The sequence below is a fragment of the Aedes albopictus genome, chromosome 2 (genome assembly GCF_035046485.1).
Source record: "Aedes albopictus strain Foshan chromosome 2, AalbF5, whole genome shotgun sequence".
In the NCBI taxonomy this organism is placed as follows: Eukaryota; Metazoa; Arthropoda; class Insecta; order Diptera; family Culicidae; genus Aedes; species Aedes albopictus.
The window spans coordinates 113,174,103-113,199,065 of NC_085137.1; the positions used below are offsets into that span (position 1 = coordinate 113,174,103).

Consider the following 24,963-nt stretch of genomic DNA (forward strand, 5'->3'; position numbering starts at 1 on the left):
GATGTAGGGATAGGAATGATTGTTCATTATATTATTTACTTAATCTTAATCTTTATGCAATCCTTATTTGAATCTTCTTTATCATAAAACTATCATAGCATCACACCTAAGGTTCTTACAAGGCTTTGGAAGCATTGAACGCATCCGTGTCTTTTGAGTCAACTCTAGTTTGCCGCTAGGTGGCGCTTAAAGCGTTCAATTGATGCAGCCTTTGGTATTTTGTAGGTACCTAACTTTGTATATGTCAAACAACTTTGTCGAAGACCGCAAGTGAACCAACTCATGTGAAAAGTTATCGTTATTGTTGTTTTTTTTTCAGGGATCTAATAATTCGTAAGATATCACCCGGGATCTCTACTGGAGTTTTCCTGGGGATATTTCTCAGATGTTATGGCGGAATTCCTCTCTGGATTCCTCACGATTATCATAAATTTTCGCGATTTCTTCCGGTGCTCGTCTCGGGATTTCCTCAGGAGCTCTCATTTTGATTTTTTTTGCTAGAGTTTCTACAGAATTTTCTGGGTGTCTACTACCAAGAAAAAGTGGGAATATTCTGGGAATTTTATTCGACAGGAATAAGCCTGAAATACTCAGGCAATATATTCAAAAAAACGATTGTGCTACTTTTCCCCGAATGTCGGTTCCCCGAATGTCGTTTCCCCGAATGCCTGTTCCCCGAATGGCCCGTTTCCCCGAAACCCAGTTCCCCGAAAGACCCGTTTCCCCGAAAAGAATATACATTACATTTTTGTTCGAAATGATCACTTGCCACAAAATGTTCGTGATCCTGTTGACTAGGTTGTTCAAAAAGTTAACCAATCACAATTTGACAAGTCGTTAGGGTCAATTTTGGTTCTAGAAAGAACGAGCACCAATGGAAAGAAGGAGCCATATTACCATTCTTCAATCAGAAGTGTTTTAGCATGTCTGAGGAGCAATAGAGCTTGAAAGAAAAGCCTATAAAATAAAGAAGGGTGTGATTCGGGGAAATGGGTCATTCGGGGAAAAGTGCCATTCGGGGAAACGGCATTCGGGGAATCGGCGTTCGGGGAAACGACATTCGGGGAACCGGCATTTGGGGAAAAGTAGCACAACCCAAAAAAACATTTATTTTTCTCGTGCCCCGAGGGTTCTTACTGGAAGCTCATGGTTTTGTGAGACCTGAAGATTCCTCTGGATGATTATTCGAAAAGCGAAATTAATCAATAAAGAATCTGCATGGATAACCGTGCAAGAGGAACAAGAGGATGGTTCCTAGACATGAATAAATATGGAAGTAAAACCCCATCTAAAAATTCCTCTATAAGATTTTTTTCTTGAAAATCTGTCAAAGTTTCTTGCTGAAACTTCATTAAAAATACCTCTTGGAATACCTTTCAGGATTTTTCGCAAATTTCCTTCCGTATTTCTGACGCCATTTTTATTCCTTTTTTTATATTCCTTTTTGAATTCTTCTCGGATTCCTACCGCCATTTTTCCATGCTTTGAACAATTCTTTCCGGGATTTTCCCCTGAGAATCTTCCAGGATTCCTATATTTCGACAGATTTTTACTGGCATTTTTTTCGGTTTCCGGAATTGCTCCCGGAGTCCTTCGTGGATTTTTCCGGAGTTCTTTCTTTGTTTTCACTCAATATATTTTCGTAGAATTCCTTCCCGAGATCTTCACAGGAATTTCTACCAGAATATCTCTTAGATGTTGTCGCGGAATTTCTCAGAGAGTTTCTATCGATTCTTATCGGCGTTTCTCTTAGGACTTCTCCAGGAGATCTTTCCGGGATTTCTCTCAGTTTTTCTACAGCAGTTATTCCAGGAATTTCTACTGGAGTCCCCCCAAGGATTTCTTAAGGAATACCTTCAAAAAATTCTTCCGAATTTTCTCCTGTAGTTTTTTCATGGAATTTTCATAGGTTTTTCTTCTACAGTTTGTTCGACAGAAGCTTCTGTCGAGATATTTGCCTAAAGATTCTCGCGAGGTTTTCTTAGTTTCACTTGAGATCTCTCTTGTACATAGTTTCTTCCGGTTTACTCAGAAGATTACTTGTTGATCCATGGAAGTCTCTCAGAGAATTTCTGGACTTTCTCCTAAGATTTTCTCTTTTGGCTCTTTTGGTATTTCTGCAGGAGCTATTGCTGATAATGCTCGTGGAGTTCTTCCCATGGTTTCTTTTAGAAATATTTCCTGACTTTGCATCCTATTTAGTTGTTTGTAAGATTTCTTGCATAGTGATTCTCCTGAGATTACTTTTTTTTTACAAAATTTCTCGGGATTATTCCCAGAATACTTCCTGGAATTCCCAGAGTTGCAAGCATTATTCCAGGTGTTTTTTTATAACTAATATTTTTCATGGACTATATCGAAAAATCCTCAAACATTCAGTATAAATCTTAAGGGAAAATGTGCAAGATTTATTGTTAAAAAATCCACCGAGTCGCTGAATTGAGATTTAGTTTATAACTTTTAATATTCTCCCCTGGAAAAACCTGGAAAATTTTGTTTTGTAATTTAACACCCAGAGCTGTTTCTGGGACTTTTACTAGAATTTCTCCAAAGATTCAGGATTTATTGATGAATTTTCTGCGGGAGCTCCACTCGGGATTTCTTCTAGTGTTGTTACCTCTATTGCTCTCTGAGTCCTTCGCGGGATTTCTCACGCACTTCCCCCTGTATTTTTACCATACATTTTCGTAAGCTTTCTTCTTAGTGTTTCTCCTAGGATGTCTTCAAGAGCTTCTCCCACGATATTTATTAGAGGTTCTCGTGAGATTCCTTTTGAAGTTTCTTGCTCCCAGAATAAAACAAGTTTTAAACATTTAACCTGGATTTTCTTCTAATATTTTTGCGGAGTTTTTTTTTTTTGATTTGGAAAGGACCTTCGAAAGACAAAAATACAACAACGCAAATAAAATGGAGGAGTCATCGTGGAAGGAAATATCATGGAAATTTCAGGAACAATGAAAACTTTTAAGAGAAATCCCATGATGAACTTCGGGCGAAATCTCGCGAGGAAATTCTGCAATATTCTTCAGAAATTCTACAAAATAGCAATTGTTGTTAAGTTTGTCGGAAAATCATTAACAGAAATTTCTGAAGGAACTTTGAATAAATTTTGGAAAGATCTCCTGAAGGAATCCAACAAGAAACTCTGGAAGTATATCGGGAACACCTCTGGAAGATTTCCCGAAAGATACTTCTGCAGAAACCCTGTGGAAAATTTCGGCAGAAATCCTGAGACAAACTCTGGTAGAAATCCCAGTAACAACTCTTAGCAATCTCAGAACTCTGGGAGCAAATACGAAACAAAAATCTTGGAATGTTTGGTGAAACTTTCAAAGAAATCAGAAAACTTAAAGGAACTTAAAGGACTCCAAGAGAAATCGTGGGAAGACTTCTGTGAGAAACTATGAAAAATTTTAAAGAAGGAATTGCGATAAAAATCCAAGGAGGAGACCCCGGAGGAATCCTAGGAAAAATCTTGGAAAGAATTTTGGGAAAAATCCTCCGGAGGATTTCGAAATGAATTCTGGACAGATTTCCAAGTAAATTTTTGAACAAATTTCGAAAGAATTCCTAGTTCCCAAAAGAGTTCCGTGCAAAGCTGTGATGTCAATCTGGCTACCCTGTTCCAGCTCACATTGTTTCACAATTTTATTGACCCAGGTAAAAGTGGCATAACGTCAGTTCTAAACATTCAACACAGGTATGATTAAACTCAAAAAATCTCTACCATTTAGCACATAACCCATAACTACGTAACTAATACGTTAATGAAAAAGCTCATCCTACTTACCATTCGCTCTCCTCCTCATCACCCCAACCGTCTTCGTTGACCTCCAAGTCCTCCACTTTGATGTCGAAGCGGCTGCAGTCGACCTTAACCAACGGCTGCTCCTGTTCATCCGCGATCTTCAGCACCCCTTTAGATCGCACGGATGCTGGTGCTTCCACGACAGTCAACGGCACACTTTCGCTACTCTCCGTATCATCACCGTCGTTTATAAGCAACACGTTGGCCTTCTGTATGACGGGTTCCATATCCTTGAAGAAATCCATTTCCTCCTCCGTCGCTGAAGCTTCGACTTTTTTCATAGGTTGAGTTTTAATATCCAATGTTTCTATACTCTCTGCTTGCAACGAAGCGGAACGTTTCACTCTACTGGACTCATCCTGAACTGCACGACTAGATGACGAGGCGGCCTGTTCCCCAGCGGAATCGCTCGCCGTGTTGGCAGTGGTTGTACTTGCTTCCGGCTTAACTGCTTCTCCCTGCTGTCCCACGTTGATATGGTGAGTTGTGGTGCGTTCGTTGACATCATTTTCCCAGTCGCTCCACTCGTCCACCTCCAGTTCGACGTCGCTGTTGGTTGGACAGGGATCTTCCCCTTCCGGAGATGGCCGTTCCGGCATATGGTTGAACTCCCCACCGTGGACAATTGATGAAAAATTTTCTTCGGGATCGATCAGAGTTGCACCTCCATGTCCGGGAATGGGGCTTCCGGAAAGAAATTCTCCGGATCCGATTACGGGTGTTATGGATCGTACCCCGCTCCAGGGGTGACTTTGATCAGGAACTCCTTGTGGTCGGCCGTCCGCGAAGATTTTGCTTCGGTTGCCTCCTATCACCACGGCCGATCCCAAAATGGGAACCACGTCTGCTAAGCAAAGCAGGGTCTTCGCTACCAGCACATCGTTGGTGTCCTTGATACCCAGGAGTAACTGGAATAAAAGAAAAATAAATATCATTTACCTTTACAGGGAGCTGTTTGAACCCATAATCTCATGTGTTAGTACCCTTTTCCAGAGTAATCCTTATTAGCCTACCTGTCCCCATCGATCCCTATCCCAATTTTAGACTTGCTTTATTTTCCCTCAGGTAGAGATATAGTAGGCCCTTTTCGTGGTGATAACATAAAGTTCCCGAGACCCGAAAGAATGAGTATATCTAGATGTAGAATTTCTTCAAATCAAAGACATGGTTTCATATAATTATATATTCTATCGATCTGGCGCCAACCCTTAGAGCAATAATCAATCATAATGAAAGCCTCTCTTGAGTAAAAAGGCCCAAGCTAATTGTCCATTGCAACTTACCTGCGGTAGAATTTGCTCCTTGAGATCCTCTTTGCTGAAGTATGGCACGTAGTCCGGGAAATGCTCCAGCAGTGTGAGCCTGATTTGAGCATCCTGCACGCAGAAGACCTGCTGTATTTTGGGAATAATGTACGCCGAGAAGATTCTCGTCGCAAACAGACCGGACGACAGATCGTCCGCCTTCGGCCGCATAATGTACGGGGTAACGCAAAGCTGGGCGGTTGTGTCCAGGAGGACTATCCGGGAAAGCAAAAGCGATCCCATTTGCTCGGCGACCGTCTCGGGGTCGAACGTCCGCAACCGGTCCACAAGACCGGTGAAGAATTCCATCTTGGCTTGCGGGCTTTTGAGGGGCAGTTCCGTCAGGAAGGAATGTATCAAGATAAAGTCGTGATTGAACAACGGATGAAGCAGAATTGCGGACAACTTCGGGCGCATGGAAACATTCGCATGCTTCAGATGGGTGGCACAATAGGCTTTGAAATCCTCCACGGCGGGAATGTTGCTATCGTTTTTATTGTGTAGAATTTCCTCGCACATCACGGCGAACGCGTATTGTTCCACTCCCTGGCTTTTGTTTTTAAGCTCGTCCGGATCGATCGCCTTGGGATAGCGATAGGGCTGAGACTTTTCCAGCAGAGTCATATTGAACTCCTTCCCCGACCACAGATGTTCAAATCCCGCCAACCTCCAGGCTCCATCCTCGGTCACGTAGATGGAAGATATACTGATACTCAGGTGCCGCACATTGGCCTGCTCCATAAGAAAGATCAACGCACACAAAATATTCCTCAACCCCAAGCAGATCTGCACGTCACTGGTCACGTTCAGGCAAGTGGCCAACGGGCGGCACCGTTCCGTGGCCAGCATCTTCAGCGATCCCTTGTTCCATGACGCGATGTACTTCAGAATGTTCGGATGCCGGTAAATCTTCAAATTCCGGATCGCGCGCTCCAGCGGATTTTGGTTGGTCCAAAATTGCCCCGTCACCAACGTCTCGCCTTGGAATATCGAAATGACCGACACAGTCGATTCCGTGGGGATTTCACCATTGTACAGTGACCAATAGTCCGTCACCTGAATGGCCTTGCGACTGATCTCCAGCCCCTTCAGCTGTTGCGATTGATCGTTTCCCATGCTCTTAGCAGGTCATTTCGTGCACCACACTTTTGCGAGGAACTTGATATCGAAAATAAACTGATTCAGATTGATTTTGAATGATTATTACGTGCTGATAAAACTTTTTTTCGCAGGACGAAACTGGAACAACAAAATGCACCGCACCACCCGAAAACACGACTGACAAAAGTGCATTTCGATGCACTAGCTGTCAATAAATTTGCGATTGAAATATTTCAAAAATTAAGTAACTCTGTCTGTCGTGATTTTTGCACGCAGAGAAATGTTGAGGGCATCTCTGGAGCAACATTTGAAAAGGGCCCAAGAGGTCTTGTGTCTTTTTTTTAAAACGCTCCGTAGGGCATAACAGCAGCCCGCCCACGCAAATAAACACCGTTATCCGAAAGATCGATGTTTGCTCTATCTGATAACGGTCTTAGTTTTTGTGAATAAGCTGAGGGGGGCTCAGGGGCGACGTGTGAAGTCATTGTTTACCAATGCTTGTATGCCCTTTTCAAATGTTGCTCCAGATCTGATACAAATTGTAAACCAGCAGAATATCTTTTTATTTTATAAAATTACAATAACCATTGCAATTTAATCAAATAAAGGATTTTTTTTTTTGCAAATAACATGCTTTCTTGTTCGTGTAAATAGGTATCAAAAATCATTTACATGAGAACTTCTAGTGTGTAGAAACGCTGTAACGCACAATAAACCTTGGTAACGCATGTAACGTGTTAGATTTCAAATTATGAACTACAGAATCCAACTCTTCAACACACGTCAGATTTTTATGTTGACGTTTTCCTCCCCCACAACCACAAACCTGGCCACAAACTAACAAAAAAGGATTACAAAGTGCGATCCTGGGCTGTTCCTCAGTTCCAAAAGTCCTTTATTCCTTCATCAGCATTCCACGAAGCAAGACAAGAGTGTGTGTAGTGTGAAAACTAGGAGGAGCCCATCAGAAATTTTGCGATTCACTAACAAAATCAGTGACGTTGACGCATATTGGCCCTTGTTTACTCCGCTATCCAAAGAAGCATTTTCCCCGAAGCTAAACAATGGCCGAGATGAAGGCGGAAATCGACAGCGACGCTGAGCAAAACTATTCCCTTGGCAGCAATGTCGATCCGAAAAACATGCAAGAGCTGACCATCTATGTGAGTACCTAGAGCTTTGGTCGCATTTTCTCGGTTCCATTACAGCCTGCATTTCCGTTTCCAGGTTCAGAATCTCCTCCAGAACGTGCAGGACAAGTTCCAGACCATGTCGGACCAGATCATTTCCCGTATCGACGACATGGGCACTAGGATAGATGACCTCGAGAAGAGCATTGCCGACCTGATGCAGCAAGCCGGCGTCGAAGGCGCCGAGAAGTGAGGACCACGGAGATAAGAATCCCCAACAGAGATAAAAAAAAGGTACAATGTGTGCTGCTGATGGAGAAGTGATCTGCAATCCGCCTATTCTTAGGTTTACGTTTAGATTTATTACAAGCGCATGATTTATATAGTTCCGGGGATTAAGTTTTCTTCTCGTCCCGCGTCTGAATGTCGTCTGGACTGGAAGTGTGTCATATCTGCGGGGAAAACCAAGTTTTTCCGCACCGGATTGGGGTTTGATAGGGAGTCATGGCATTATCGACAAAATTCATCCACATTATTTGTTATTGCAATCACCTTTATAACATGGGAGGAAACGGGAGGAAGAGATCCGACAAACAAACAATCGGTACGAAGTAAGCCAAAAATCAAGGATACAAATTTAATAATATAGAAACACGCAGTAATAACACTCCAACTCGGGGAGGCGCCTTCGCGGGGTGCGTCTCGCCTCAAAGCTTCATGTTCCGAACGATTCCGTTGATTGATTTAATAACGAAAGTTGTCTTGCTGAGGTGGGGGTTAGTTTGATCGATATGGGCTTTCTTCGGGGAATCTTGACTAGTCTGCAAGCAAAGATGTAGGGATAGGAATGATTGTTCATTATATTATTTACTTAATCTTAATCTTTATGCAATCCTTATTTGAATCTTCTTTATCATAAAACTATCATAGCATCACACCTAAGGTTCTTACAAGGCTTTGGAAGCATTGAACGCATCCGTGTCTTTTGAGTCAACTCTAGTTTGCCGCTAGGTGGCGCTTAAAGCGTTCAATTGATGCAGCCTTTGGTATTTTGTAGGTACCTAACTTTGTATATGTCAAACAACTTTGTCGAAGACCGCAAGTGAACCAACTCATGTGAAAAGTTATCGTTATTGTTGTTTTTTTTTCAGGGATCTAATAATTCGTAAGATATCACCCGGGATCTCTACTGGAGTTTTCCTGGGGATATTTCTCAGATGTTATGGCGGAATTCCTCTCTGGATTCCTCACGATTATCATAAATTTTCGCGATTTCTTCCGGTGCTCGTCTCGGGATTTCCTCAGGAGCTCTCATTTTGATTTTTTTTGCTAGAGTTTCTACAGAATTTTCTGGGTGTCTACTACCAAGAAAAAGTGGGAATATTCTGGGAATTTTATTCGACAGGAATAAGCCTGAAATACTCAGGCAATATATTCAAAAAAACGATTGTGCTACTTTTCCCCGAATGTCGGTTCCCCGAATGTCGTTTCCCCGAATGCCTGTTCCCCGAATGGCCCGTTTCCCCGAAACCCAGTTCCCCGAAAGACCCGTTTCCCCGAAAAGAATATACATTACATTTTTGTTCGAAATGATCACTTGCCACAAAATGTTCGTGATCCTGTTGACTAGGTTGTTCAAAAAGTTAACCAATCACAATTTGACAAGTCGTTAGGGTCAATTTTGGTTCTAGAAAGAACGAGCACCAATGGAAAGAAGGAGCCATATTACCATTCTTCAATCAGAAGTGTTTTAGCATGTCTGAGGAGCAATAGAGCTTGAAAGAAAAGCCTATAAAATAAAGAAGGGTGTGATTCGGGGAAATGGGTCATTCGGGGAAAAGTGCCATTCGGGGAAACGGCATTCGGGGAATCGGCGTTCGGGGAAACGACATTCGGGGAACCGGCATTTGGGGAAAAGTAGCACAACCCAAAAAAACATTTATTTTTCTCGTGCCCCGAGGGTTCTTACTGGAAGCTCATGGTTTTGTGAGACCTGAAGATTCCTCTGGATGATTATTCGAAAAGCGAAATTAATCAATAAAGAATCTGCATGGATAACCGTGCAAGAGGAACAAGAGGATGGTTCCTAGACATGAATAAATATGGAAGTAAAACCCCATCTAAAAATTCCTCTATAAGATTTTTTTCTTGAAAATCTGTCAAAGTTTCTTGCTGAAACTTCATTAAAAATACCTCTTGGAATACCTTTCAGGATTTTTCGCAAATTTCCTTCCGTATTTCTGACGCCATTTTTATTCCTTTTTTTATATTCCTTTTTGAATTCTTCTCGGATTCCTACCGCCATTTTTCCATGCTTTGAACAATTCTTTCCGGGATTTTCCCCTGAGAATCTTCCAGGATTCCTATATTTCGACAGATTTTTACTGGCATTTTTTTCGGTTTCCGGAATTGCTCCCGGAGTCCTTCGTGGATTTTTCCGGAGTTCTTTCTTTGTTTTCACTCAATATATTTTCGTAGAATTCCTTCCCGAGATCTTCACAGGAATTTCTACCAGAATATCTCTTAGATGTTGTCGCGGAATTTCTCAGAGAGTTTCTATCGATTCTTATCGGCGTTTCTCTTAGGACTTCTCCAGGAGATCTTTCCGGGATTTCTCTCAGTTTTTCTACAGCAGTTATTCCAGGAATTTCTACTGGAGTCCCCCCAAGGATTTCTTAAGGAATACCTTCAAAAAATTCTTCCGAATTTTCTCCTGTAGTTTTTTCATGGAATTTTCATAGGTTTTTCTTCTACAGTTTGTTCGACAGAAGCTTCTGTCGAGATATTTGCCTAAAGATTCTCGCGAGGTTTTCTTAGTTTCACTTGAGATCTCTCTTGTACATAGTTTCTTCCGGTTTACTCAGAAGATTACTTGTTGATCCATGGAAGTCTCTCAGAGAATTTCTGGACTTTCTCCTAAGATTTTCTCTTTTGGCTCTTTTGGTATTTCTGCAGGAGCTATTGCTGATAATGCTCGTGGAGTTCTTCCCATGGTTTCTTTTAGAAATATTTCCTGACTTTGCATCCTATTTAGTTGTTTGTAAGATTTCTTGCATAGTGATTCTCCTGAGATTACTTTTTTTTTACAAAATTTCTCGGGATTATTCCCAGAATACTTCCTGGAATTCCCAGAGTTGCAAGCATTATTCCAGGTGTTTTTTTATAACTAATATTTTTCATGGACTATATCGAAAAATCCTCAAACATTCAGTATAAATCTTAAGGGAAAATGTGCAAGATTTATTGTTAAAAAATCCACCGAGTCGCTGAATTGAGATTTAGTTTATAACTTTTAATATTCTCCCCTGGAAAAACCTGGAAAATTTTGTTTTGTAATTTAACACCCAGAGCTGTTTCTGGGACTTTTACTAGAATTTCTCCAAAGATTCAGGATTTATTGATGAATTTTCTGCGGGAGCTCCACTCGGGATTTCTTCTAGTGTTGTTACCTCTATTGCTCTCTGAGTCCTTCGCGGGATTTCTCACGCACTTCCCCCTGTATTTTTACCATACATTTTCGTAAGCTTTCTTCTTAGTGTTTCTCCTAGGATGTCTTCAAGAGCTTCTCCCACGATATTTATTAGAGGTTCTCGTGAGATTCCTTTTGAAGTTTCTTGCTCCCAGAATAAAACAAGTTTTAAACATTTAACCTGGATTTTCTTCTAATATTTTTGCGGAGTTTTTTTTTTTTGATTTGGAAAGGACCTTCGAAAGACAAAAATACAACAACGCAAATAAAATGGAGGAGTCATCGTGGAAGGAAATATCATGGAAATTTCAGGAACAATGAAAACTTTTAAGAGAAATCCCATGATGAACTTCGGGCGAAATCTCGCGAGGAAATTCTGCAATATTCTTCAGAAATTCTACAAAATAGCAATTGTTGTTAAGTTTGTCGGAAAATCATTAACAGAAATTTCTGAAGGAACTTTGAATAAATTTTGGAAAGATCTCCTGAAGGAATCCAACAAGAAACTCTGGAAGTATATCGGGAACACCTCTGGAAGATTTCCCGAAAGATACTTCTGCAGAAACCCTGTGGAAAATTTCGGCAGAAATCCTGAGACAAACTCTGGTAGAAATCCCAGTAACAACTCTTAGCAATCTCAGAACTCTGGGAGCAAATACGAAACAAAAATCTTGGAATGTTTGGTGAAACTTTCAAAGAAATCAGAAAACTTAAAGGAACTTAAAGGACTCCAAGAGAAATCGTGGGAAGACTTCTGTGAGAAACTATGAAAAATTTTAAAGAAGGAATTGCGATAAAAATCCAAGGAGGAGACCCCGGAGGAATCCTAGGAAAAATCTTGGAAAGAATTTTGGGAAAAATCCTCCGGAGGATTTCGAAATGAATTCTGGACAGATTTCCAAGTAAATTTTTGAACAAATTTCGAAAGAATTCCTAGTTCCCAAAAGAGTTCCGTGCAAAGCTGTGATGTCAATCTGGCTAACATGCCTCGTCATGTCATCTAACATGCCTATCAATCGGGAAAGTACACTGTAACTATTTCATCCAAAGTTGTATCCGATATCGAGAAAGCATTTAGAATTTAGGGGTTCCTTAGATAACGAAGGTAAAAGAAGAAAGCTTTCAAAACCTATGTAAAAAAGGACTTGGGGCTCTCAAAACCAAGCGTAACAAATAGATTTTTACAATTATGGTAAATCTTGATGGTAATATTATAATATATGCCACATTCATCACCGTTGTTGGAAGTTGCATTACGTAAAACCACAGAGAACAGACGTATAAGCTCGAACAAAAATACATCGAAATCGTGTGTAAAGGATTTAAGTGTACCTCAACGCCACCAACGGAGACTGCCCCACATAAAAAAGTCGATTTGACCACACGATGGCAGTGTTAATCGTTAAAATACACTAGCCCACAAAACGATACGAGCGCCAAACGGCCAAAAACGGCGAGCACTGGAAACAAAAATGACAACACAACAATGAAAGTGATGGGACGCTGGCGCCACGCAACGGGAGCATAACTACATACTTTGATATGACCGTTACAAAGTTTTACACAAGGCAGAAAGCGTAAAACCTCGATTAAATGTTTAATCTTTAAGCTTAATTAGGGTAAACTTAGAATCAACCTTTGTCGCTGTTGTAGACGATTTCGGAGCGGCTTTCTCGTCAAATTCCGTTCCGGTATCGCTCTCGTCGTCGTCACTGTCGTCATCGCTATCTTCTGTGGTACTTTTAGAATCCTCCGAGTGATCCCGCTTCAGCGAATCCTAGTTTCATTAATAGAAGTTTGAAAGTAGTCCTTTTATCTTACACGGATTTCATCTTACCAATGACTCCACCGATCGCCTAGTCGCATCGACCGTCGCTCCGAGATGATGACCTTTCCGCTTCACAGCCAACAGTTGCATGGGATCCAATGGGGCTTCCGCTTCCGGTGACGGTTCTTGCTCTTGGGAAGAATTGAGCGAATTGGAGCTAAGGCTTTTGTGCTTCCGGTTTGCTCCGCTGGTGCTGGCCGCGAACATCGAACTCAGTGCTCCCATCGATTGGGATTTGATGCGTTGCAGGAAGTAGCGGTCGGATAGTTCGTCTTGTTGGAGGAATTTCTTGAATTGCTGTGATAGAGGCATTAGGATTCTATTGATTATAAACAATGTATAGAAGTTTAAATGAGTTATTACCCTGTTCTGTCTTTTGATTTCCTTGTGAACTCCCTTGAGGCAAGCAAATTAGTAAGAATATATAAATTTAGATTCCCAAATACACAATAAATAAAACTGTAAATTTGTAAAACGATTTCCATTGTGTTTCCCGAGCTCTAAGGCCTCCAGTGCACAGGGTCAAATATTTGACAAGGAATGAACAAAAGATTAAACATCTGTTTGACACTAATGAAAATTCGATCGAGTCAAACAAGATGTTTGAGCATTGGACAAATATTTAACCCTGTGTACTGGGATCTGATAAAATACCTATCTGGAACAAACTTGTGGTATTCATATACAATAGAATATTCGATGGCTATCGGATCGCACAGTATGGAATACATTCCAAGATAAATGTACCATAGCACATGTACCAGCATTCTCTTTGAAAATAGTACGAGTTCTAGGATATTCAATAGTATTTTTTATCTCAACATATTTCCTATGGAATGTGTGGAGATAATTTTGAATCAGGTCATCTGACCGGAGACTTTTCACGTTCGCACGTGACTCACGCGAAATGAACAAACCCATCCTCGCTCACCTGATAGTCCTTGTTCTCGTCTATGTCGGAAATGTCCTGATACGTTGCAGAAAGCACCTCCACCGCGTTGGTATGAAACTTGAGCTCAATCATCACGAAATCCAGCAGCAAGCTCTTGAAATCAATCAACTTCTGCCGTTCGAACTTGCCCACAATCTCCTCCATTTCCTTCAAACTCTTCGACACCTCCAAGTTCGACTTGATCAGCTCCGCGTCCTTGGCCGTCTTTTTGCCCCTCGCGTTCCGTGCCCTGGCCTGATCCAGTTGTTTCCGCTTGGCCAGCTCTTTGTCCCGCGCCATGATGGCATCCTTGACGCTTTCCTTGCAGTGCTTGCACACAACCTCGTACTGCGACAGCTCCGAAACGATCCTATTCTCCAGCCGTTTCACCTCCAGATCCTGAAAGTCTCCAATCAGCGTGATGGCTTTCGACAGGCTGGACAGTCCGCTGGCCAGCGTTTTGTTGTACTTTTCCGACGAGGAATAGTCCTGCGTCACGTGGGCCAGCTCGTCCGATTTGTCCCGCAGGCGAGCAACCTTCCGGGTGAAATCGGCGAACGCCCCGCAAAGTTCGCTGAAGTGCTTCTCGACGGTGCTGATTCGGTCTAGGATAAACTTTGACTGTTCTTCACACAGGATGGTGCCGGTGTTGGCACTTCGTAACATGTTTTTTGCTGAAGTAGGCACTTTATGGTAGAATTGAACTGTATTTTAATCTTAGAAATTGTGAAATCTTTACTGAATCGAAAGGGTTTTTGATAGATATTAGTTACAAGTTGAATAAGGTTTGTTTGTACCCTTGGTTGCTAGGAAACGTGGTAAGAAACAAAATGCAAGGATAGTAGTGAGATGAGGTGAGAGGTAGTGAGTGGTAGGGTGGTAGCGTGTAGCGTATCCAAGTAATCCAAAGATTAACATTCAACAGGTATCTATCACAGGCAAACTGACGTAACCCTTAGAACTCATATTTCTGTTTATAACATTCCAACTGGGATAAAGCCTACTCCTCAGTTTAGTGTTCTATGAATTCTGCGTCGGAATCCTTGGTCGGATCATTTCTTGGTAATCGACATTTTTTCCGAAACATTCTAGGCTATTTATACATCCATTTGTAGCGTTTTACGCTTTTTGAGATTTAAAACTTTTTCGAGATCTTGAAGCGGAGAGAAAATCAACCGGATCACCGAGCCAAGAAGATTGTTAAAATATAAAGCTAATGAAAAGTGTTGTAAAACGCAGTAAGAAGTTGAATAAATTATCCAATCAAAGTTTTAATGCAGAATATTTCTTAAAATATGTTTTTAGAGTAAAGTTTAAAGTTAAAGTTCTCTGTGAATAAAGTCAGACAAAACAAAATCGTGAGTCGAGTTCAGGAAGAAAGAGGAGAAGAGTACACTGAAGTTTTTTTTTACGCGGTTTTTTTTACGCGGTTTTTTTACGCGGTCCGTCCTAAAAAAACCGCGTTATTTCAAGACCCGTCGTAAAAAAAACCGCGTTATTTCAAAAACCGTCGTAAAAAAAATCCGCGTTTTTTCAAAAACACGCGTAAAATAGTCAGCACCACATCTAACGTGACTTGACTTTTTTTACGACGTTTTTTGAAATAACGCGGTTTTTTTTTTACGACGGGTCTTGAAATAACGCGGTTTTTTTTACGACGGGTCTTGAAATAACGCGGTTTTTTTTACGCGGTTTTTTTTTACGCGGGACCATTACCGTCGTAAAAAAAAACTTCAGTGTATGCAAGTATGATCTTCAATGTGTCGTTATATTGCGTCGACTGTCGCTCGTTAAGCTCCGCTGTTTGTATCGATATTACTACTGTTAGTTGATTCGCAATATTGCTGGTGACTTAGTTATCGAAGAATAGTACATTATTTCGACTAGTGTTGTCGAAATTGTGCAGTTGCAACGCCAAAAAGTGATACTATCGGCCAAAAGAAGAACGTAGCAGTAGCAGATTTTACGGCCATTTGTCAATAGCTCGTGGGTCACAGCGATGAGTGAGATTTACTGCAACGAATGCTCTCACACTATCGATCGTAAGAAGGAGCGATATACAATATGCGAAGGGAAGTGTGCTCAACGATATCACGCTGCCTGTGTGGGATTGACCGATACAACCGTTGCTGCTCTGTTTTCGAAAAACATCCTTCGGATGTGTGATAGCTGTTTGGCGAATTATTGTTCAACGCGAGATACCTGCAACGACGAGCCCGTCGGTAACGATGTCTCATGTGCTCAATCAACAGTGGAAACAGATATTGCCGAACTAAAAACAGCTGTGTCGGAAATTTTCGGAAGGCTCGCTACACTTGCATCGCATAGTATCAAACCGCAACTGCAATATGATACGATCCACCAGCGAATTCAATCAACTCCTAATGCATCAGTATCTCGTGATGATTTATTAGATGGAATGAAGCCTTGTGTATGTGATGAATTGAATGTAAATAATTCTCTTGGTGGTGTTGCTAGTATTCCCGATACATCTGGTACTGACAATACATTCTCCCTTTTTCTAACGAACATAGAGTGCCGTACCACGGAAGAGGATGTTCAAAGGCTCGTAAGAAGTAGTCTAGAAATTGATGATACAAGCAAAGTTAAGGTCAGAAAACTCATACCGAGAGGTTTAGCAAATGATGAGCTAGATTATGTGTCATTCAAAATAACGCTAGATTCTAATTTGAAATGCATTGCCATGAAACCTACGACATGGCCGATAGGAGTAAAGTTCCGAGAGTTTGAAAACCGATGTTTAGTGTGGAGACCTCTGACATAGTAATTCAATAAGTGAAAATAGGAGAAGAATTCAATATAACCTGATGCTTTATGTCAAATTTAGTTGAGAATTGTTTTTGTAAACGAAAGTATTTGATGTTTGTGTTATGAATCACATTGCTTTTTTTGTTGCTGTTATTTTGTGTCAAATTAGGTAATAAGTTTTCAATTAAACCAACAAGGTTCGTTGAAATAATTCAATAAATAAATAAATAAATGTTGAAAATTAAACTGAGATTTCTTATACCTAGTGGTGAGTCGGTATTCAAAGCCTGTGAAGAAAAACCTTGAAAAGCAAGAAAACAGCGAGTATGATAAATTTCCAAAATTGATATGGGTTGGTATATTTGGTGCTAAACATTTAGACTTTTACAAGTGGGTGACAGTAGGGCTCCACAACAGTAGTAGTAGAGAAGAGGGCAAGAGAGGATTTTGTTATGGCTCAATAGAAACACTACAGACGCAGACTAGAGACGTCGCGAATAGGAGGGTTTCTTAAAGAATTTTGTTTCAAGCGCAAAATACCATGATTCTTTTGAGTAGCTTCAAGTACACTGAAAGACGGCATTCGGTTGAAATTACTATTTTTCAGGGTCAATTGGCTTCTTTAACGGTGTTGAGATAATTCGATATTCTGAATCTGCATGTCAAACTAAGCCGAAATCCAAATTTTCATGGATTTTGGAGCCCGGGAACCTATTTAAAAATCAATTTGAAGTTTGTATGAGAGCGATTTGTCGAATCACCCCTCGTCGCAGTTTGTACTGGGCGGAGCTGTCAAACAGTTGCCCACCTGTCAAAAGGTGATTTCAAAAAATCTCTTTGAAATTGATTTTAGGTATCAAAACAAAGTTCTAAAAATCTGAAAAAAATCATAGTGGCTGAGAAAAATGTGCTCTTTCGTATAAAATCAAAAAATCATTACATTTTTCAAAATTTAAAAACCCAATTTAAATACACAATGCCACTAAAAATTTGTGCAGACGGAGTTCCGTTTTGCAGCCCTAGTAAGTAAGTAGTAGGACTAGGACTTTCGTTTCAATTCAACAGATTAATGTTTTAAATTTTACCAACCGGATTCGAACCAAGAACTTTGAGATCACTAGGCGCGTACGCTACCACTCGGCTATCGAACCGGTTTATGTGAGTGGTAACAACACGCACACAAGAAGTTGTTGTGGCTGTGGGTCGATGATCACGTTTTAAGCTAAAATTTCGGAGGATCTGCAGGATCCTTCTTACGAAAAACGGTGGCGATAGTGTGCAAACATCAAAACTTGAGCAAAATCTATGAAAGTGGCACGGGTGGGATATTGGCCGACGGTCAAATTTTGGTATTGACCGTTAAATCGGTGTGCGATTTAACCTTACCACAGGGTCTCTTGTTTTGCTGCTTTAACTTGAATGCATTTAAACATGTCCCGAGCTTGTTGACATTTATCAGATTTTCGGAGTATGAAAAAGAACATAAATATGCCTCTTAAATTTCGTACAATTTATTTTTATGATCGTCTATTTTTTGCGCATACTAGAAGAATAGTTATCCACTAGAACGATAATTGCCCCCAAAAAGCAAGAAATTTAAAAATCCCTTAATATTTTCGGTCGAACGAACTAAGGACGACAATTACCATAACAGTATGAAATATGCAAGTAAGCATAACCAATATTTATGTATGAGAAAAGATTACCACGTTGCGTTTCTTGATGAGAAGTTGCGCTGTATCCGTTAGATTCATTCATTTTCCGAAACAAACATGACGACTTCAAGCGACTGGTCAATACCGGAAAGAGACCTTCTAAGATTTCAGCTTTCTGACATCATTAGTAAAAGCCTTGAACTACTCTATTGACCACCTTCGCCAACGCGTACGATGCTGCTTTGGTCCACCTGCTTTACCTGTTGCTTCTGCTTATGTTCTGATTCCTCATTGAACTGATATAGCTTCCGAGCACATCTCTTGCGATTTGGTGATGGCTTTTCCGGTTGTTCAGATAAGGTAGATTGTTCAATTTTATTCTGGTGGTTGCCTAACTTCACCCATATCGGCAACGAAAACCCGCCGGAGTGCACTTGGGCCGCCGGATTCGGTGGGAGGTGTGATTGAAGTCCATGATGGGATGATGCATCCATACCATACTGTGGTGGGTCCATATATGGGTTGAGATTCGAATAGGCCGAAATATTGTTCTGTTGCATGTACACAGGTCCGTTGTAGATGTTCTGCATTCTGTACTGTAGTCCCACAGTGAGCATTCTAATCAGATTTTCCTTGGTAAGGTAAGGATTGTCACGGTTGTACATAATTAGTGACATTAGGTCCATATCTTCCATCTGACGTAATTCCGATGCGTACTGTTGATAAGGCGTCTGTTCTGAAAGCTCTGGATTCTGCTTGTCGCTGTAATGTACCGTTGATGTGGACGGCGGAATGTTTGCCGTGGCAGCTGAGCTCTGTGGGCCTCTTGGCGCAAGGCCTTCGGCTCGGTTCGGATTGGTCGAAGTATAGCGAGGAAACCAGTGTGGCGAAGAGTTGTACGATACTGCTTCTGGAATACACTTTACGTCTTGCGGCCTGCCCGGTGTCTTTCTGAAATCCTCTGTCCATGTCGAATAGCGGTTGACATCATCCAGCTTATCATCTCTGTGGAGGCAACACCTTTCGCGATGCTGGTGATCACAGTGGTAGCAGTACGGTGGATCTGGCGTTGAGCTCCTTCCTAGAGGGATGTTCCGGTTCTGCCTCAGAAGCATGCTTTCCATGCGTAAATCGTCCTCGACGTCGCGAACGTCTAAGATACGGGCGTTTAGGTCAACCGGAGCAGCATGATTACCGTTGCTGAATCTGTACAGCGGACGAGAATACTGCACGTTGGGAAGCAGATGTTGAATATCGGCGCTGTAGTACTGTTCGATTGGTTTTTGCGGATTTGGCACTTTGGATTCAGGTGATTTTTTATCTTTTTTATTGAAAGTAGAGCACTTGGCCCCCATCATCATAGCGACAATATTCTAATAAGGAACCTTTACACACTGGGGGATGGTCACAAACTGATTTTTCTTCAATCGGTAAGGTAATTATATACGTGCGCTTTGAACTTACGGTATTTTACCTAGGTCCTCTAGCACAAATTATGATCCGTTTTTTACCTCCGGAGCGAATTTCGACAGCATAACGAAATCCACCAAACCAAATTTTGTGGGGTAGTTTTTTTTGTGAATATATTTTCTGAGATAATTTTTCTTTCCATTTTTTTATTGTAGCATATTACAATTCGAAAAGCGACAAATATTTAGATTGTAGCTTACTGTTTTGAATTTTACATTTTTTTTCCTGGCAAGGGTAAGGGCGTTAACTAAAACAGGCCATTAAATATGGTGTCTAAGATTTTGTTTGTTAAAACTTATACCGTGACATCACTTAATTCCAGTCACTTCTTTTTGGTTCTTAATTCATGTTCACCCCGTTGGTTTTGCATATTCTACAAACTTTCAGTTGAAGTTCCTACACTGCCGTTCTATGCATAATTGTCCCATGTTATGTTATGGGCTTAGAACGGCAAAACAAATATTAGAGTTATTTCTCAAAACAGTCTCGCCAATAGTTCTGCACAAAATGGCACTTCAAGCTGTAAGCTAATTATATAGTAGAGCGTTGTACTGACGGCGTTCTAACTATGTCTCTAGTGAAAATAAAATTATTATCTTTTTTTTACCTCCGATACAAACATAACGAATTTTATAGATACGAAATCTCGATTCGCATGAGGTGACACTCTATTTAATTTACACGGCGTGTCCCTTCATTTGTCGAGAATTCTTACCCCGATACGAGTCACAGTAGCATGGTAGTATAATGGTCAAGAGCGGATTTGGCCCATCTTGCCCCTTCCCACATACCATATTAGGCATATTTTGTTTTGTCAATGAAACAGTTTCTTTCGATAAGAACACAATGCGTTTTATATAAAAAATACTTAACAATTTCTTCTTCACTGGATGTGGTGGACAAAGTTAGTTGGACCTTGTCTAAAGAAGCCATAGATAATTCTATTTCGCACCCTTCCCCAACCAATCGCTTTCTACGTGGTAATACCACCGACGAACCGACGTGACAGTGGCGATTCAAAAGTGTCCCCCCCCCAAATTTAACGGTCGACCACCGAAGCGAGCGATCGCTTCTGTCAAATCAGCGCAGACGCGAACCGTTTCCTATATGAACACACGGGGGTTCAGTGTCGAGCTATCAAATCATCGCGAGCCGTTATAGAGGTGGCGATAGTGTTCGGCTATTTTTCATCATCGCGTCGCGGACAACAAATTTGAATTTATTTGTTCTAGCTGTCACGTCGGTTCGTCGGTGGTAATACGATACTGGTATATGTACTAGGTCAAATATTTTACCTAAAACAAATCAATGCTCAAATAGCTGGTTCGAACCGATCGAATTTTCATTAGTGTCAAACAGATGTTTACTCTTAAGTTCATTCCTCGTCAAATATTTGACCCCGTGTTCTGGGGGCCATAAAAACCTTGCAAATGCTTCATCACAGCTTCTTTAATGCCCAACAAAATCCAGCACCAGCGGCTATGTCTTTGACGTTCGGCATCCCCTCAATTCTAGTCGGTGATCTCCTACAAGGCGACAAAATAAACTAATAAAACACAAAGATACTCTAATTTAGTAAAACAAAAGAACTTACACATTCTCGACGCCTCCCGTTCCGCAATTACCGTGTTCGTTCCAACCCCACGTATAAACGGTTTCTTCAACCGTTAGGGCTATCCCGTGCTGTGAACCCAAGCAAAATTTAATCACCTCGCTTTCGATGTCCAACATCATCGTCCGCCCATTGTTGCCGTCCTGATCAGTCGCTGCCACGCCCAACTGCCCGTAATTGTTCCTACCCCATAGGTAAACTCGTCCATCGGTCATCAGAAATCCCGAATGGGACCACCCCGATTCCAATTGTTTTACAGCCGCATGCTGTTGGCCTTGTATACAGCAATCTATAATGGTCTCAGGACTCTGCCCAAATTTATTGTCCCCTACGCAAGCAATCCTTTGCCTGTCTAGCAGAACAACCAGATGGTTTTCTCCACTAGCCACATCTATAACGGGCTCCGGGAATTCCAACTCGAAAAAATCCAATCCTCCGTGCAACACCTTCAATCTGATCTTTTCTCCTCCTTCCTTCAGCCATTTGGCCTTTCCAAATATTAAAACTTTACCCTGTTCCGTCAGTACGCAAGTATGTCTTAGTCCAAAGCAGACCTTTTTCGCCTTCGCGCCATGAGGTAAATCCACCTTCGTCGGAACAGTAACACATTTCACGCCTTTGTCCGCTACCTGATGCCACACGTTCGATCCCCACATAAACAATTCTCCTTCGTGCGAAACACCCCCAGAAACATCCCATCCACAAGCAATCGCTTCGAATCCGAACCGTCCCATCAGCGTGAAATGGCACACATCATCCAGATGGCCGAGCCCAAGCTGGCCTCGGTTGTTCCACCCGGTACAATAAACCTCACCGGTCGGTTCGAGCACCACGAGCGTGTGACCTCCGCCGGCACTGATAGCGCCTATACGGCTCGGATCGAACGGGAGCGACTCCACCCGTTGGGGGGATTCGCACATTTCTGAACTGAAGCCAAGGCCCAGCTGCCCGTGGCTGTTGGCGCCCTGGAAGCGATGGGTGTTTGATAATTTTTACTTCGTAATATTTTGCAGTATACTTACCCAACAATGCATGATGATTTACAGTTTTAAAAAATAGTTTATTGTGTTATTTTTTATCGATTTTAAAAAGCTATCATTTTTGCGGATCTCGCAGGCAATGTTTGTTTTGATTTTGATTTGAATCACCCAACCCCCCGTGGGTGGTGCACCACCCACAAGGGAATCAAAACACGGTTATGAAATATTTCACGCAACGGGCGTGGATGGAAACTGAAACCGGGATTCGTGAAAACCCGGAAATTTTCTACATTTGCTAACATTTTGACCAACGCACATTGGTCGGGCTCCATAGGGCACCGCACTGTTTTGATTTTGTATGGAATTTTGACGTTTCTTGGCCTTGTTGTTTACAAAATTTCTGTAAGAGTGAAAGAGAAGGAGATAATTTCATGCAGTGCTCTATCCACTTATCCGCGAGCGGTAATGGCGGCGGCGGGCATACTGCGGTAAAATAGAAAAAATCCAACGGGGTTGCGGTGGTTTCGATCGCCGCAGTCGTTCCGCAAACGTCAAAAGTGCTCGGTTCACGCTAAAAAGCTCTCACTCACTTGGTTGCCATAAAATTAAAAAATAATGAAAATTGTTTCATTTATGGTTTATGTAATCGCAATTGCTGCCACAACATGTAACTTATTTCTAAACTATTTTAGGTGTAGTTTTAACACTTTAGTATGCAGCTGTACGCCATTAAACACAATTGAGATTTTCAATTATTTATTTTTGTTTCAAGGTTGTGTGCATACTTTTTGAAGTGTGCAGCAGTTTGACGTTTGCGGAACAGGTCTTCTTTGTCATCTTCACTCCGCCAGGTTGGAAGATTTCTCTGGATAAGCAATATCCAACCGGTTCGGATTTTGACGTTTCGTGGGGGAAAGTCAAAACAGTTTCATTCTCCTCCTCACCCCTTCACCCACCGTTTGGTGGCGCCAACCGATTGCGATCCCCAAGAAACGTCAAAATTCGAATCGGTTATTTGTGCCCGCCGCCGCCATTACCGCTCGCGGATAAGTGGATAGGGCACTGCATGAAATTCTCTCCTTCTCTTTCACTCTTACAGAAATTTTGTAAACAACAAGGCCAAGAAACGTCAAAATCCCATACAAAATCAAAACAATGCAGTGCCCTATAGAATACTGCAAGATGACGTCACGAAGCCGTGCACTGACAGTTCAGCGAGCTTGTTTACATGGACTTATGTCGAACTCGTTTATTTGCACCGCCTGCACCGCTTTGCCACCGGGTGTAGCAAACTTGCACCGACACCGTTCGTTTATTCGCAGGTACTGTTCTGTTTTGACACCCGATTGGCACCGGTGCAAGAAAATGCTACACCCAGTTTGAGCGCGGTGTAGCAGGTACAAAGCTAGTTTTACCAATACATGCATATCGCTGAACTTGTATCGTGGTTTTGTTTTGGTAGGAATGATGATTTTCTCTTCGGCATTAGGTAAACAATTTTCTTGGATATTCGTTTATTTTGAGATGTTTTAATTTCCAAACAGCAAATCTGTGCGTTCAAAAATTATTTCAACTTCTGAGGAATCTTCAAAATTTATCGGTAACATAAAATTTCAAAGAGTTGATTCAACGTATATTTTTCCCATCACTATTTTTTTGAATATGTATCGCAAACATGTGGATTGCTTTTGATGATTTTAATCATTAGAATTTTCTGTGGCAAGGTGATCTATGATATATGAAAAAAAAAAATGACGTAATAAAGTTTTGATAAGCCCTGAAAAGAATAAAAATCTATTAATTCAAATTGAACTGAAATGTTACTGAAGTAACATTTTGTAGCTACAGTAAATTTCGAAAACCGAAAATTCTGTTTTCTTCAATTACAGCAAATATTGATTTTTTCAAATACATTGAAAGTCAAACAAATGCCACAAAAGGCAGGGTGGCCACTCAGAGTGGCAAATAAAATTCCCGAGTTTTTCCCGGTTTTCCCGATAGGTTTTTGAAATTTTTCCCGATTCTAAAATAGAATGATTTACAGTGAAATTTAAACGTAACTTACTAAGAAAATAAATAAGAGAATTGATATTGAATATTTTTAAATCCTTGGATTTAACAAAGTATTCATATGAACTTGAAAATAAGTTATGCGTTGTTTGTCTCGTATCCAATGATGGGCATTGAAGAAACGACATCTTCATTAAACATTCCTTAAAATCATAGATGACCAACTAGTACAAATTATGCATTTGTTTAAGCCAACAAAAAAAAACTTCTGGATGAACTTTTTGTGGAATATCTGGAAAGATTACTCGTGAAAGAATTTTGGAAACGATTTCTAGGGAAATCTTCAGTTTAGTATTTTGATGATCATTTTCAAGATATTTTAATAGAAAGCCAGTGAAGAACTTTATGATACCGTAAATGGCTACTGCAGCAAGTCAGGCAGGTTACTTAGGCTGGAATCGTAAATTCTAGGAGAAATTTGAGAGCTCAAAGAAATCTTAGATTTTGTCTGATACTCGTCTAGCATTCAGTCATTCAGTTATTTCATCAGCGATTGCAATATGAACCTCTCAGAGATTTAATTTCTGATCACATTTTCAGATATGTCCAGAATTTCTCCAGGAATTTCTGAAAGATTAGTTTTTGAGTAAGTATTTCCCCCAAAATGTAGAGGCAGAATCATTATTTGAGGATTATTTTTTTACATAAATCATACAACTATATTGCTCCAGATGCTTTTGAATACTCACTTGAACTCCCGCGAGAATTTCAATTGGTAGTTTAACTAGAAACTACGAATACTCAAAATTCTCGAGAATTTGCTGAACCAGGAGTTTTACCAGGGACTTCTGCTAAAGCTTCGCCAAAAACGGATTTTCCCGATACCTTACTCCGAT

At 41.0% G+C, this 24,963-nt stretch overlaps 4 protein-coding genes across 6 annotated transcripts; 1 reads left to right on the top strand and 3 right to left on the bottom strand.

The window, feature by feature from the left end:
* Positions 1-3,623: 3,623 nt before the first annotated feature.
* On the bottom strand, positions 3,624-6,399 carry LOC115255130 (protein-associating with the carboxyl-terminal domain of ezrin-like). Its single transcript, XM_029853003.2, has 2 exons — positions 5,092-6,399; positions 3,624-4,716 (listed from the first exon to the last, which is right to left on the bottom strand). Exons 1-2 carry the CDS (start codon positions 6,226-6,228, stop codon positions 3,787-3,789), a joined length of 2,067 nt encoding a protein of 688 aa, XP_029708863.1. The 5' UTR covers positions 6,229-6,399; the 3' UTR covers positions 3,624-3,786.
* A 650-nt stretch (positions 6,400-7,049) lies between these two features.
* LOC115255129 (heat shock factor-binding protein 1) lies at positions 7,050-8,016 on the top strand. The gene is made up of 2 exons (XM_029853002.2): positions 7,050-7,376; positions 7,441-8,016. Exons 1-2 carry the CDS (start codon positions 7,278-7,280, stop codon positions 7,594-7,596), a joined length of 255 nt encoding a protein of 84 aa, XP_029708862.1. The 5' UTR covers positions 7,050-7,277; the 3' UTR covers positions 7,597-8,016.
* Positions 7,827-14,757, bottom strand: LOC109420597 (CBY1-interacting BAR domain-containing protein homolog). 3 transcript variants are annotated; one of them, XR_009997465.1, is made up of 4 exons: positions 13,572-14,753; positions 13,004-13,036; positions 12,449-12,937; positions 7,827-8,164 (listed from the first exon to the last, which is right to left on the bottom strand). XR_009997465.1 is itself a non-coding variant. In XM_062850264.1 (4 exons), the coding sequence occupies exons 1-4, from the start codon at positions 14,235-14,237 to the stop codon at positions 12,410-12,412; spliced, it is 1,167 nt and encodes a 388-aa protein (XP_062706248.1). In that variant the 5' UTR covers positions 14,238-14,757; the 3' UTR covers positions 12,395-12,409. The 3 variants fall into 3 exon arrangements, 1 of the variants encoding a protein (XP_062706248.1); XM_062850264.1 differs by lacking the exon at positions 7,827-8,164 and having other exon boundaries at positions 12,395-12,589; positions 12,650-12,937; positions 13,572-14,757; XR_009997466.1 differs by lacking the exon at positions 13,004-13,036.
* Positions 14,758-20,743: 5,986 nt separating this feature from the next.
* Positions 20,744-22,251, bottom strand: LOC109419871 (secretion-regulating guanine nucleotide exchange factor). The gene is made up of 3 exons (XM_062850265.1): positions 22,100-22,251; positions 21,060-22,042; positions 20,744-20,991 (listed from the first exon to the last, which is right to left on the bottom strand). Exons 1-3 carry the CDS (start codon positions 22,109-22,111, stop codon positions 20,904-20,906), a joined length of 1,083 nt encoding a protein of 360 aa, XP_062706249.1. The 5' UTR covers positions 22,112-22,251; the 3' UTR covers positions 20,744-20,903.
* Between the last annotated feature and the right edge of the window lie 2,712 nt (positions 22,252-24,963).

Excerpts from the sequence above, each read along its gene's own strand:
- LOC115255130 (XM_029853003.2), bottom strand. The coding sequence starts at position 6,228 with ATGGGAAACGATCAATCGCAACAGCTGAAGGGGCTGGAGATCAGTCGC. Across the intron at positions 4,717-5,091 it reads AGGAGCAAATTCTACCGCAG|TTACTCCTGGGTATCAAGGA; the intron begins GTAAGTTGCAAT and ends CTTTTATTCCAG.
- LOC115255129 (XM_029853002.2), top strand. The coding sequence starts at position 7,278 with ATGGCCGAGATGAAGGCGGAAATCGACAGCGACGCTGAGCAAAACTAT. Across the intron at positions 7,377-7,440 it reads TGCAAGAGCTGACCATCTAT|GTTCAGAATCTCCTCCAGAA; the intron begins GTGAGTACCTAG and ends TTCCGTTTCCAG.
- LOC109420597 (XM_062850264.1), bottom strand. The coding sequence starts at position 14,237 with ATGTTACGAAGTGCCAACACCGGCACCATCCTGTGTGAAGAACAGTCA. Across the intron at positions 13,037-13,571 it reads ACGAGAACAAGGACTATCAG|GGAGTTCACAAGGAAATCAA; the intron begins GTGAGCGAGGAT and ends GCTTGCCTCAAG. Across the intron at positions 12,938-13,003 it reads AAATCAAAAGACAGAACAGG|CAATTCAAGAAATTCCTCCA; the intron begins GTAATAACTCAT and ends CCTCTATCACAG.
- LOC109419871 (XM_062850265.1), bottom strand. Across the intron at positions 20,992-21,059 it reads ACGGGAGGCGTCGAGAATGT|GAGATCACCGACTAGAATTG; the intron begins GTAAGTTCTTTT and ends GTCGCCTTGTAG.